The sequence below is a fragment of the Asparagus officinalis genome, chromosome 4 (genome assembly GCF_001876935.1).
Source record: "Asparagus officinalis chromosome 4, Aspof.V1, whole genome shotgun sequence".
Classification (NCBI taxonomy): domain Eukaryota; kingdom Viridiplantae; phylum Streptophyta; class Magnoliopsida; order Asparagales; family Asparagaceae; genus Asparagus; species Asparagus officinalis.
In genome coordinates, this window is record NC_033797.1 from 30,555,959 (window position 1) to 30,568,989 (window position 13,031).

General features: G+C 43.3%; 1 protein-coding gene across 1 annotated transcript in view; it reads right to left on the reverse strand.

Moving 5' to 3' along the window:
* LOC109838436 (deoxyribodipyrimidine photo-lyase) overlaps positions 1–12,029 on the reverse strand; it is a 49,361-nt gene extending 37,332 nt beyond the window's left edge. The window contains exons 1-2 of the mRNA XM_020406884.1: positions 11,876–12,029; positions 10,286–10,344 (exon numbers count right to left, since the gene is read on the reverse strand). Coding sequence (XP_020262473.1) covers positions 10,286–10,344; positions 11,876–12,029 — 213 coding nt within the window. The remainder of the gene's footprint in view (positions 1–10,285; positions 10,345–11,875) is intronic.

The window sequence follows — 13,031 nt, forward strand, 5'->3', positions numbered from 1 at the left end:
TTGTCCGGCGCAACGTGTTGTTGAGTTATTACTTAAAATTTTTTAGCAAAAAAAAATATTCTCCTAGAAACTTTCTTCAACAAAAATAGGGAAATAGTTTATACTCTGCTATACCTTATTGGTAGTAATAAGAAGGCAGGTTTATACTCGTATACTTTTCGGAGTAGTAAGAAGCAGTTTATACTCGTATTAACTTTTTCAGGAGTATTAAGAAGCCCAGTTTATTACTCGTATTACTTTTCGGAGTATTGATTCTTTCATTGCAACGCATTGATAGGCGTTGACCTAGGGTTAGCGTTGTCCCGGCGTTGACCTAGGCTTTTTGAACGTCGTACGTTAATAAGTTTTTTGATCGCAACGCACTTGACTTGCGCGTTGACTAGGCATTACGCGGTTGTCCGGCGTTGACCTTAGGGTTTTGGACGTCGTACGTTGACTGTTTGATGTGCCAGACGCGTTAACTGGCGTTGACCTAGGGGTTATGCGTTTGCCGGCGTTAACCTTAGGCCGTTTTTGAATGTCGCTGAGCATGCTCAAGTCACGATACCAACTAATGAAAGCTGATGCCGTCAGTGGACTCATCGTTATTTATAGGATTTTTGGCAAATCCCAGCCATCAACGCGGTTTTGATGCGCCTTTACCGGAACTACGTTTTGGTCGGGCTAGCATGCGGATTGTTTAAGTCCGTTTCCGCATTGTACGTTTATGCTAAAGAGTTAACTCTTTAGTGCTACGATATTGAATACGTAGACTTCGTCTTTCTCCTGTGAAAGTTACTTAAACATCAACGTTGTAAATCAGACTGTTGACTTTAGGATGTTGGGCAAATCCTCAAGCCTCAACGGATTGGTTCATGGCTTTTTACCGATTACCGTTTGAATCAGGGCTTACATTGCGGATTGTCTTAAGTCCGTTCCGCATGTGACGTTGTGCTAAAGGATATGAACTCCCTAGACTGATGCTAGACTTTCGAATACGTTTTAGGAACTTCGTCTTTCTCACAGGAATTAGACTTACCCAGCGACGTTGTGCTTTAGGCCGTTTGACTTTAGGATTTTTGAGCTAAACCCAAGCCTTTTAACGGATTTGATTAGCCTTACGACATACCGCTTTGAGTCGGTGCTAGCATGCGGAATTGACGAATCCGTTCCGATGTAACGTTGCTGCTAAGAGAATGTGAATTCTCTTTAGACTTTGCTGCTTATGGATGTTGAATACATAGGCTTTACTCATTGTATCGGAACTAGGCTACCAGGCAACGTGTATTAGACGTTGACTTATCCCTGACTTTAGGCTTCGGGATAAAAATACCCCAGACTGGTATTCTGCGTGTCTTTTTCAATCGTGTAAAAGAACTAAACCGGTGCCGACCGTGTTAGGTGTCGACATATCCTTTCTTAGGATTCAGGTATGAAATTCCCCATGCGGTTGTGAGGCGCTTATGGATTTTTGGTGTTATTATAACAACCTGCCACAATGTTGAATATGTGGACGTCGCGTTCTTTTTAAACGGTTAAAAGAACTAACCGGCCAGCTGCAGGTTAAGCCGCAAACTTATCCTTGCTTAGTTTTCAGCGATAAAATACCCCCAGAATCGACTCTTACGGATGTCTTTTTTGTGCGGCAAAAAAGGACTAAACCCTGCAGCGCGTCGTTTAGGCCGCCGACTTTATCCCTGCTTAGGCATTCGCGCGGATAAACTTCCTATGACTGGGAATTTTTTGGCGTGTCTTAACTCAATCGCGTGAACAGACTAAACCGGCAACGCGTGCTTAGAACGTATGACTTTATCCCTTTCTTAGGATTCGGGATAAAATTCCCTGTACCTGCTGAGGCCACCAGGATTATTGGAGTTTGAAAAAAGGTGATGTCATTCTCTTGGCCGCAAAGACGAAAAACCCGAAATGCCGGAGAGGAAGAATTTTATACCCTGATCTCCGACACTGAAGAAGAATAATTTTATATTCTATCTTCATCTCCAGGAAAGGAGACGATGGTGGGATCTTCCACCCCCAGAATCCGGAAGCGGTTTAAACCAAGAGTGGCGATCTCCACTCCGAGATTTCGACAAAAGATTCAGATAACCCTAACTGTCGGAAGGTTTGATTAGCCGAACTAAGATGAATTTCTCGTTTATCGAGACACGATTATTTGATTTTGATCTAACTGTAGGGAAGGTTTTGGCCAAACATGGAGTGATGGTGACCCTAACTGTAGGAAGCGTTTGATCACTCGATTGAAAAGTGGACCTCTCGTCAGTTGGAGGATATCGAGAGGGCGATTTTGGTTTCGGGTTCCTAACTTTAGAAAGGTTTGACAATTGGGAAATTTGATGCATGACCCTAACTGCTAGGATAGCGCTTGGTGCACTTGATTTGAAAGTGGACCTCTCGTTCATTAAGCGAATCAGAGAGGATTTGACTGTGGATTCCTAACTGCTAAGAGTTTGACCAATGTGGCAATCCGGTGTTTTGAGGACAATCCTAACTGTAGCGAAGGTTTGATCTGCTCAATTGTGGACCTCTCGTTCATTGGGGGAATCGAGAGCGCGGATTTTTTGTACTGTCGGCCCTAACTGCGGCAGAAGGTTTGACTAATGGGGACCTTACGATCCAGACTCTAACAAAGAGAGTGCTTTGAGTACACAGAACACGGTGAGAATTTTGACAATGCGGAGTTTCTTTTCATTACACTTGCCCGTGGTTTTGGGAACTTCCCTTTACAATAAATCGTCCACCCCCAGTTTTCCTCTTGCGGAAACTGCTGTTCGGACATTCATTATCAGCTTACCTAACCGATGCTATATCCTTAAGAATAATTAGCTTAATATTCTCCAAGGAACTTCCCGTCAGAATTGGGGCAACAGGTTTAGACTCATATACCTATTGGAGTATCAGGGTAGTAGTTTAACCTTCTTATACGGTCGGCAGGTTGAGAACAGTTTATACTCGCTTATACTCTTTGGAGTTTTTGAGAAGCCCAGTTTATACTCGTATTACTTCTTCGTGAGTATGCCTGCCATTCTCAATTGGCTTACCTTAGCGTTTATTGACGCCGGCCTTCAACCAAGGTTGAATGCTATTCTTGGAGCAAAAGCAATCCTTGGTGGGTAACTATGAACGACCTCCTGTGCGTACGCACAGTACTTTGGTCCGTTAGTGTTTGTCAGCTTCCTTCCTGATTGGTGGATAGGTGGTAGCTTGATCTTGTTACCTTCAAGGAGGGTTTCGAAGCATGGCCTGGAACGTCTTCGTCCTTGACGAAACTTCTCTTTGGAGTCTCCGGACCCGAAGTCTTTTGCTGTCCTTCGGGATTGCTGTTGTGCGCTTGATTAGCACACCAGTAGCCTGCAGGTGTTTTGCCCTTACCGACGAGAGAGCGAAAGGGCTTTGGAGTCCAGAAGGCATTAGCCTGTCGTAGGTGCCTCTCGGCCTTCTTCCTCGCGAGGAAACGTTCGGCTTGTTCACCGCCGCACCTTTCAGATCCTTCAAGTGTAGACAGCGTGCTGTTCCCATTGCTTCCAACACGTACCAAACGGCAAGGGTTGTTGCTGCACAAGTTTGGAGGATGAATTCTCTGTTGATCGGTCCCGGCAATTCATCGCCTTGTTCCGGAACCTTTATGACGAAGGTGTCGACTTAACTCCCGTCTTTCTGCTTCTCATCGAGCAACGACTCCGATAGATATCTCCGGTGTGCGTCGTCGAAGAAATTTGGCCCAGGAACTTCAGCATGCGTCCTCCAATCGTAATCCCAGCTGTTCACGGCTTCCTGGCTTGAGGCGGCGCGTACCAATCGAAGCGGCTCCGCGAAGAAGTGCCGACGAAATGACCGCACATCAGAGGGCTCATTGCCTGCGAATATTCCAGGTGCGATTTGAAATAATCAAATGCTGGCTGTGGCGAACCTTTCCCATCGAAACGGCCGCTGAAGTTGATAGATTGATCTTCGTCGGATATGGGAATCGATTCCCACTCTCTTAGGCGTATAGACAGAATGCCTGTTTTTTCGTCTCTTGAGCGTGAGATCAAGTGTGTGCATCTTGCTCTCGAGATCTTCTTGATCTTCAAGTCTTCACTTTATCTTCTCGTTGGCATCCTCGTACACCCCCTGCTATTGACAGGAGGGAGTTATTGGCAATTGTGAGCTCATCCCTATCTGTAGTGCTCCTTTTCCTGAACAACCTGATTACGGCTGACTTGGTTCACCTGTTGGGCTTCGCTGAACGCCTGGATTGCTTTGCTCATCGCATTCTCTCATAGATCTGCATTTGCGCCATCTGCATTCTCAAACTTGAAACTGTTCTATTTGTTTAGCCAAAGCCGTCTTCAAGCAATCTTGGCCATTTCTTCCGCGCTTATCAGGAAATGACTCGCGGGGTGGTTGTCCTTCGCTGTGAACATGTATTGTCCGATGCACAGCAGAGCAGCGAATCGATTCTTTCATCTTCTGAAGGCTAATCTTGTCCGAACCCTACTCATTAAGTGTCCTCGCTGCGATGGGCTCGGACTGCAGACGGGCTTACACGCCGAGATTGCCTTCCAGAAACGACATTGAGATATAACCTGTGTGTCGATGTCTCTTTGCCTGTCATGTTGGCCGGTTGACCCTCGGAAATTCTCGTCTTTAACCACCGTCTTCTTTTGCCGGCGAGGCCTATACTTTGGTTTTGGCGTTTCTGAATGTCCGAGCCTTTCGAACACTGAAAATTTCTCTCGGACTACCTTGATGCCAGGTTGCATTGCAGACAGTACCGCACCGAATGAAGCTTTGAACAAGGCCACTGGTTTCCTCTTCTCGCCGGGACTCCTCTTTCTGCGTTGCTGTTTTCGTACCCCAGCACCGATAGTACAACTCGTCATTTGACAGTCAGGAGTAACCTATCGTGGTGGGCACGGGACTTCTCAGGTATAACATTATCACTATCAGATGATAATGGTGTCCATCTGGGAGGGCGAATTGCCTTCTGGAGCTTTCAAGGTCACCGCCTTAACACCTTTTGCGCAAATTAGCGCGGCGCAAGTTGACTGAGCTCCTTGTCATGTTGAGTAGCGGTGGACCACCCAGCGTGTTGATTCGTTTCGCGGGATTGTTCTTAGTGGCCCAAACGTTTCTTGACGGACTTTGTTCGCTCATCGGGAATTTGGACGAAGGCGCGTCAGAACTGCTTTCTTCTTCGGGAGGGATTCTGCAGGATCTCCCGGAGTAGCTATGGAATTCTCGGCGACTTAGCTGTTCGGCCGGAGGCTTGATTTTGGTGGAGGCCTGCAGTTGCCTGCTTTTTGCGTCTGAACCGCCGCTTCAGACTTCGCGCCTCCAAACTTTGGCCGACGTTCGGTGGCGCGCTGTCCTTGGCCACTTCTTTCTGCACATTCTACGGCTTCTTCGGCTTGAGCCCGTGCCTGCCGCTGATTGATAGTTTGCGCGCGCGTTTTGCGCGAAATGCGTTCTTCCAGCGATTCGCAACCGATTCCAATTTGACACGGACCCAGTCAGTTGTTGCGCCGGCTTGGAAGAGGCGCGTTCCATCTGTTGTATGACTTTCCTCTTCTTGTTCTCAGACCGCGTGTTGTAGCGGATCCCGTCAACACCCATGGCCTTTGCGAATCGGTTTCGCAAGGCGACTTCCTTTGGCGGCTCTCTTCGACGAGAGTCACACGCCCCTGCGGCAGAAAGGTTGGCCAGAGCAGGATCTGCATCTTGGTTGGAAACTGGAGGAATCTCACCCGGATGCGACTTTGGCCCATCAAAACGGGGCGAGATCTTCGTTTTGGTGGCTTCGACTTCTTCAACCACACGATTTTTCTCCTGCGAGGAGAACTTGGACTTCTTTGACTTGCGGTGGGGGGTAGATACTGGCCACGAGGATGAAAGGTTACTCCTCGAAACTTGTCTGATCGAAACTTCGTATTCTACCTCTCCTTTGACTGGGATCAAGCATCCGCGGCTAGCGACTCCACCGATCTCAGGCCAGCGAGACGGCGGGGCTCCCACTTGTGGTCGCCAGATTTGTTCGCGGGAAAACCCGTTGCTTTTCTTTATTGCATTCCCATTGAAATTACTTTTGTTAACAGTTTATCGGTTACAAAGCATCCGGTCTTTTTATTAAGATCCGCGTTACAATGAAAATCAAAATAAAATAAAAGAAGATTTACAACTTTTTTCTTGTTTGTCGAACGAATCACGAGCTCCTGTTTTGCGCGCATTCTTCGCTTGTATGTGTATCTTTTGCCTGCGCCGGGCGTTGTTTGCCTGTGGCACCACGGCCGCGAATCTAAGAATCCGGTCGCGATCTACGCAGTACGACGGGTATTATCCACGAAGTGAAATAATAGACCGCGGAGGATTGATTCACCAGGAACAATCGCTCAAGTCTCGCGGGACTAAGACCAAGCCTAGATCCTCGGAGTTCGTACGCTGTTAGATCTGAGATCTGGTCCTCTCGACACCTTGCCTTACTTTGGCCTGTTGACGGTCGCGAGCACCAGAATCTGGATGAGCAAGTCCTTGAAGTCCTAAAGTTTGAATCTTGTTTGGATTTTCTTGAGTTCCGACGTTCAGCCAGTGGCTTCGCCTCTCCAAGATTTCCAACCCTTTGAACAAAAGTGAACCAAGGGGGCCGTATTTATAGGCCTCCCTTTACTGTGGCCCGCGAAAATGACAACTGCTCGGCCACCTTCTGGCGTGGCCCGCGGAAATGACAACTGTCGGCCACCTCTGGGTCGCCGCGAAATGACAACTGATCGGGCCACCTCTGGGTTGGCGCGGAAATGAACAGACTGTCGGCCACCTCGCGGGTCCCGCCGAAATGACAATTTGTCGCGCCACCTCTGGGTGGCCGCGAAATGGACAACTGTCGGCCACCTCTGGGTGGCCGCGAAATGACAACTGTCTGGCCACCTCTGGTGGCCCGCCGAAATGACAACTGTCGGAGCCTCTGGGTTTGCAGCCGCGAAAATGACAACTGTCGGCCACCTCTGGGTGTTGCTGCGTTTTTGCCCGTTTTTTCCTGGTCTCGCTGATATCGGTTGATTTAGATCCCGATTTTGCGCAGCTAAAATCTGATTCCTGATTTGGCAGTAAATCTGGATCCTGATTAGGGCCAGTTAAATCTGATTCCTGCATTTGGCCAGTTAAATCTGCGATCTCTGATTAGGCAGCTAATCTGGATTCCTCGTTTTAGCAGTAATCTGGGATCCTGATTAGCTTAGTAAATCTGGATCCTGCCACTTACGGCAGCTAAATCTGATTCCTGATTTTGGCAGTAAATTCTGGATCCTGATTAGGCAGTAAATCCGATCCTGTATTTGGCCAGTAAATCTGGCATCCTTGATTAGCGCAGTAAAATCCGCTTTGACGTTCCGACGTCCGAAAACTGATTCTTGATTCGATCGTTGATTTCGTCCGAGTTTGTCCTTTGGTTGGATCCACTCGTTGCTCTTTAACACTTGGCTTGGATTTCCAAATGGCGAACGGATGTATCTCCGTTGCTTCGCTGTGCGATATCGTCGATTGCTCTCGTCGGCTCGTTGGTTCGTCGGTTTGTGCCGAGCTGTGCTAAGGGACCTATAAGCAATTTTATATGCCTACAGAGTGCTATCTATTTAGCGAAGAATCTGGTTTTTCATGCGCGAACGAAGTAAATTGATGTTTGTTATCACTTCGTTCAGGATGTTCTTGAAGATGGTGATGTGAAGATTGTAAAGGTCCACACGATGGATAATCCGGCGGATATACTCACTAAGGTGGTTCCGAGTAACAAATTTGATTATTGTCGGAACTTGTTGCACATTTGTGTTTGTTGAGGCCGTTGACGGCCATTTGGATGAACTACGGACGACTTGATTCCTTAGAAGAGAGGGTATGTAGACAGTCAATTTGATGCAGCCGGTTTGATGTGTTGATACCGATATTTGGAGATTGTTCGCATTCTCATTTGGGTTCCCGACTTGTTGTGGATTGAGTCCGGTGTCGTGGGTTTATTCCACTTCATACTGGACGCAACAAGTGAGACATTTTGGTTGGTATTAGTATCGGCTCAGTTTTAAGAAAACGTTCGCCGAGGTGGAGAATTATAGAAACGATGAAGTTCAGGAGAAAAACAAACATGCAGTTTTATGGTCGACTGCGAGTGGCACGATGGTCGACTGCGAGTGGCACGACGGTCGACCGTAAACGTGCACGGTGCCAGGGAAAGTCTCTGGACTTTTAGAGGTCGACCGCGATGGGTTTTACGATCGACCGCGCCCAAGCTCTGCAGGTGATTAAGTCTCTGGATTTTTTGCGGTCGTCCGCGATATTGGCTCGGCGGTCGACCACGTAGCGGGTATTGGGCTGTTTTGTTTCATGCTCGTTTTCTGATTGGATTTTGATATAAATTAAAAACACTTGTTTCTAGGGTAAAAGTGAGGAGAGTTTTAACAGAGATTTGAGATTGTACTGAGCATTGTGAGAGTGAGATATTATGAGCAAGGAGAGAGCTTTGGTTTAGGGTTTATTTGAGTGATTTTGAGATTGTAACCCTTTGTACTCTCCTTGATTTAGCGGAATTTCCCCATCCTCTCCCCGTGAACGTAGGCAAATTGTCGAACCATGTATATATCTGTGTTTGATTTGATTTATTATATTTTGGATTGGATTATGCTCGTGTTTGGTTTGGTTATCTTCTCCTGTGACTCGCAAACTCGTTTGGTGTGCGAGTACTTTTCGTAAAAGCGCACAACAAAAATGACCCTAAGATAACAGAGTGAAAAAACTTTACGCTTGAGAGAATCATAATATGTTAAAAGAAGGGCATAGTAAGCTACTTGGTCCAAATCTTTGCAGGTGGAAAGCCAGTCAATCATGTTTGTCCAAACTCGAGTTAACCGACACTTATTTTTCAGAGGAATGTCCTGATACATGCTGATCACCTTTTAATCTTGTTTACACATTGTTTACCGTGTTCAACACTTGGACAGTACATCCTGTGTCGGACATTATGTTGGACATGGACATAGTTATTTATGCAAGGTGTCTCTGTTACTTAGCTTGAAAGGTTATGGAGAAGCATTAAGGAATTTCACTCATCTTCTAAAATGTCTCAACCTTTTGCGTCATTTTTCTAGTCACTTTGAGGATCCTCCCTAATTGTTTGAAGTTTTTTGGTATCATCAGTTTGATGAAAAGGAATTTTGCAACTTTTGCCCCGAAGATCGCAAGAAATTTGCTTCTCTTATTAAACATTCTCGTGTTTGATCAAGAGAAATTTACCTAATTTTGGAGTTTTCTAACCTATTATGTTGCTTTCATCTTTATTAGAGCTATCACTCTTGTTGACTCACGGTCTAAAATTAGAGAAAAAAACAAGAAGTGGAAGATGATGGAGAGAGGACAGAAGATGTCGATTGAAGTTCATATTCTCATGTCTTCAAGAGTGTTGGGACAAACCCGGGGCCTCATAGAGCAGGGTCCCAGCGAATAGTAGAACAGAACTAATAAAATAAACACACAGATTTACATGGAAAACCCCCTAAATAAATTTGGGATAAAAATCACGGGCAATGATAGAAGAATTCACTATGAGGAAAAAAACTTTTGAGTTACAATCTCTCTTTACAAGTAGAAACTCTCTCTATTTTTCTCTTTCACTCTTCTATATGTGGAGTTGTTGTTTCTGGGATAGATTTTTTCTGAAGAGTTTTGGACTTATTTATAGCAGTCCGGAAAATACTACTCACAAAATTTTAATAATTTTTTTCTTTCGATGCGGAGTCTTTCAGTGCAATTAATTTGGGGCCCTGCCACCTTTTAATTTTTCCACAACTACGGTTGTCATCAATTACGGCTGACAATCTCCTACTTAAAGATTTGATTGGGTATCAATCATATCTTCACACCATTCTTTTTATCATGTCATCTTCATGTTGCTCACATCTCAGACAGACCACAAGAGGATCGATACAAAATAAATTTGTTAGTACTGATTGTTTTTGTCAAAAAAATCTGCTAGGTTATCTTTAGTGTGAATTTTCTGCATATCTATTGTTTATTCTTCCACTTTCTCACGAACGAAGTGGTACTGAACTCGAATGTGTTTTGTCTTTGAATAAAATCCTAGATTTCTTGTCAAATGTAAAGCACTTTGGCTGTCACAAAATAGGGAAATCTTCTTTTGTTCATGTCCTAGTTCCTCCAGTATCATTCTCAACCACATTGCCTCTTTACTATCTTGTGTAGCTGCTACATATTCAGCTTCTGTTATTGATGTATCCATAGCTAATTGTAATTTTGAAACCTAGCTTACAACTTCTCCAGCAATTGCAAACACATAGCTTGTGGCAAATTTACTACTATCACGATCACCTACATAATTAGAATCAACATATTCATTGACAATAAAATATGATCCACCCATAATAACATAATGCAACATTTTAGGTTCCCTTAATGTATCTTAGGATCCTCTTTATAGCATTCCAATGCTCTTTACTAGGATTCATCATGTATCGACTAACCACTCCCACTACTTGTGCAATGTCTGGTTTTGTACAAATCATAGCGAATATTAGACTTCCCACTGCTGATGCATACAATACTCGAGACATCTCCATCCTCTCTTCTTCACTGCTAGGACTCATACTGGAGGACAACTTAAAATTAATAGAAAGTGGAGTAAAAATTAACTTATAATCTTGTATGTTAAAGCGCCGCAAGATTTTCTTCAAATAATTCTTCTGAAAAAGTCAAATATTTCTATTAATTCTGTCTTGATAAATTTGCACACCCTAGAATCTTGTTTGTAGATCCTAAATATTTCATTTTAAATTTTCTAGCCAACTATGCCTTTATTCTTTAACACGATCGTTGTTGGGGCCTGCAACCAACATATGTTGTCAACATACAACAATAAAATAAGAAAGTTATTTTTACAAAACCTCTTGAAATATGCACAATGGTCTAAATTAAGTCTTTTGTATCTAAGGCTCATGATGAATAAATCAAATCTCTTGTACTAACACCTCGGCGCCTATTTTAGACCGTACAAAGATTTGTTCAATCTGCAAACTAAGTTCTCTTTTCCTTTTTCTTCAAAATCTTCTGGTTGGAGCATGTAAATTTCTTCTTCAATATCTCTAAGAAGAAATGTTATTTTCACATCTAGCTGCTATAGATGTAAGTCAAATATAGCGCTCATAGCCAGAACTATTCGGACTGTTGTAACTAGAATTACAGGAGAAAATATTTTATTAAAGCCAATACCTTCTTTTTGAGCATATCCTTTTATTACCAATATAACAAGATATTGCTCTACTTGATCTTGTAGACCTATTTATTTCCAATAGTCTTCCTTCCTTGTGGTAGTGACACAAGTACTCAAGTCTTATTCTTATGGAGAGCTTCAATTTCTTCCTGTATTGTTGTCATCCACAAAGATGCATCTGTGCTGTTTATAGCTTCATGGAAAGTTGATGGCTATCATCTGTTAGAAGACAGTATGCAAAATTACTCTCCGTAATATACTTCGAGTGTTAAGTCAACGGTCTTTTCTCACGAGTTGACCTTCGAATTTCTAGAACCTCAGACTCGACTGGTTCTTGTACATCATGCTCTGGTGTTACTTCAGAAGAATTTGGATCATTTTCTACCTAAACAGCTATAGTCTCTAAGTTTTTTCTTGAACAGTTTTATTTCTCTTTACTTTATAGTTGGTTCTCTACAAAGATAACATCTCTGCTGATGATAACCTTGCAGGTAGTGAGATCCCACAAGTGATACCCCATTACTCTGTCAGCATATATGCATTTTAAATCTAGCTTTGTAATTTTTTAGGCATTGTACATTACGTACACTGGACTTCTAAATATATGGAGGTTAGAATAATCAGCTGGCTTACCGGTCCACATCTCCATCAGCTTAATTGTATTGCTATTGATGGAGATCGATTCACCATATAACAGATAGTTTTTTACTACTTCCGCCCAATAGACTTGATCCAATTTTGCGGTTGCCAATGTTGCTCTTATTCTTTCCACAAGAGTTCTATTCATCTGCTCCGTTACTCCATTTTGTTGAGGAGTATAAGCAGTATTGAATTATCTTTTGATACTTTCTTCCTTACAAAATGTAAGAAATTCACTGTCTGTGTATTCTTCTCCATTATCCGACCTCAAGCACTTGATCTTCTTTTCAGATTCAAGCTCGATTCGCGCTTCGTAAGCTTTAAAGATTAATAACACATCTGCCTTCTTATTGATAGGATACACCGAACATCTCTTGGAGTAATCATTAATAAAGGACACAAAATATTTGCTCCTCTCATGGATATAATTGGTGCTTGCCATACATCAGAATGAATCATTTTTTTTGATAGCATTGCTTCTAGAACTCGATTGTTGAGCTTCAACCGATACTGCTTACTTGTAACACAATGCTCGCAGAATGAAAGAGCTATCGAATTAAGTCCAAGAAGCATCTTCTGATCGGAGATAATCTTCAAGCCTCGTTCTGATATGTTGGCCTAATTTGCGATGCTACATCATGGTTTGTTCTTCTCCATGGCTAGTTGATGCCACACATGAATCAGCTTCCTGCAGAGTTTCTCCCTTGGGCATGTATATATTTACAGCTATCTTTTCTCCTTTTATCACAATAAGTGCCCCTCTAACAATTTTTATGATCTCATTTTATATATGGGTCTTGCATCCGAGCTCATTCAATTGTCCTAAATACAATATATTCTTCTTTAAGCCTCTCACGTGTTGTACATCTTAAATGGTGTGTATTATACCATCAAACATTTTGATTTTAATAGTACCAATACCAAAAATTTTTAAGGCATGATCATTGTCCATAAATACAGATCCTCCTAAGATAGGTTCATATTTGTGGAACCATTCTCTACAGGAGGTCATGTGCCATGAAGCTGCTGAATCTAGAAGCCATATATCAACAAACTTCTTTCTGCCTTTATCAACAGTGATTGCTTCACTGTATAAAATTTCATCATCGTCTGATATGCTGACAATGCATCCTTGAGATGTTGATGGCTC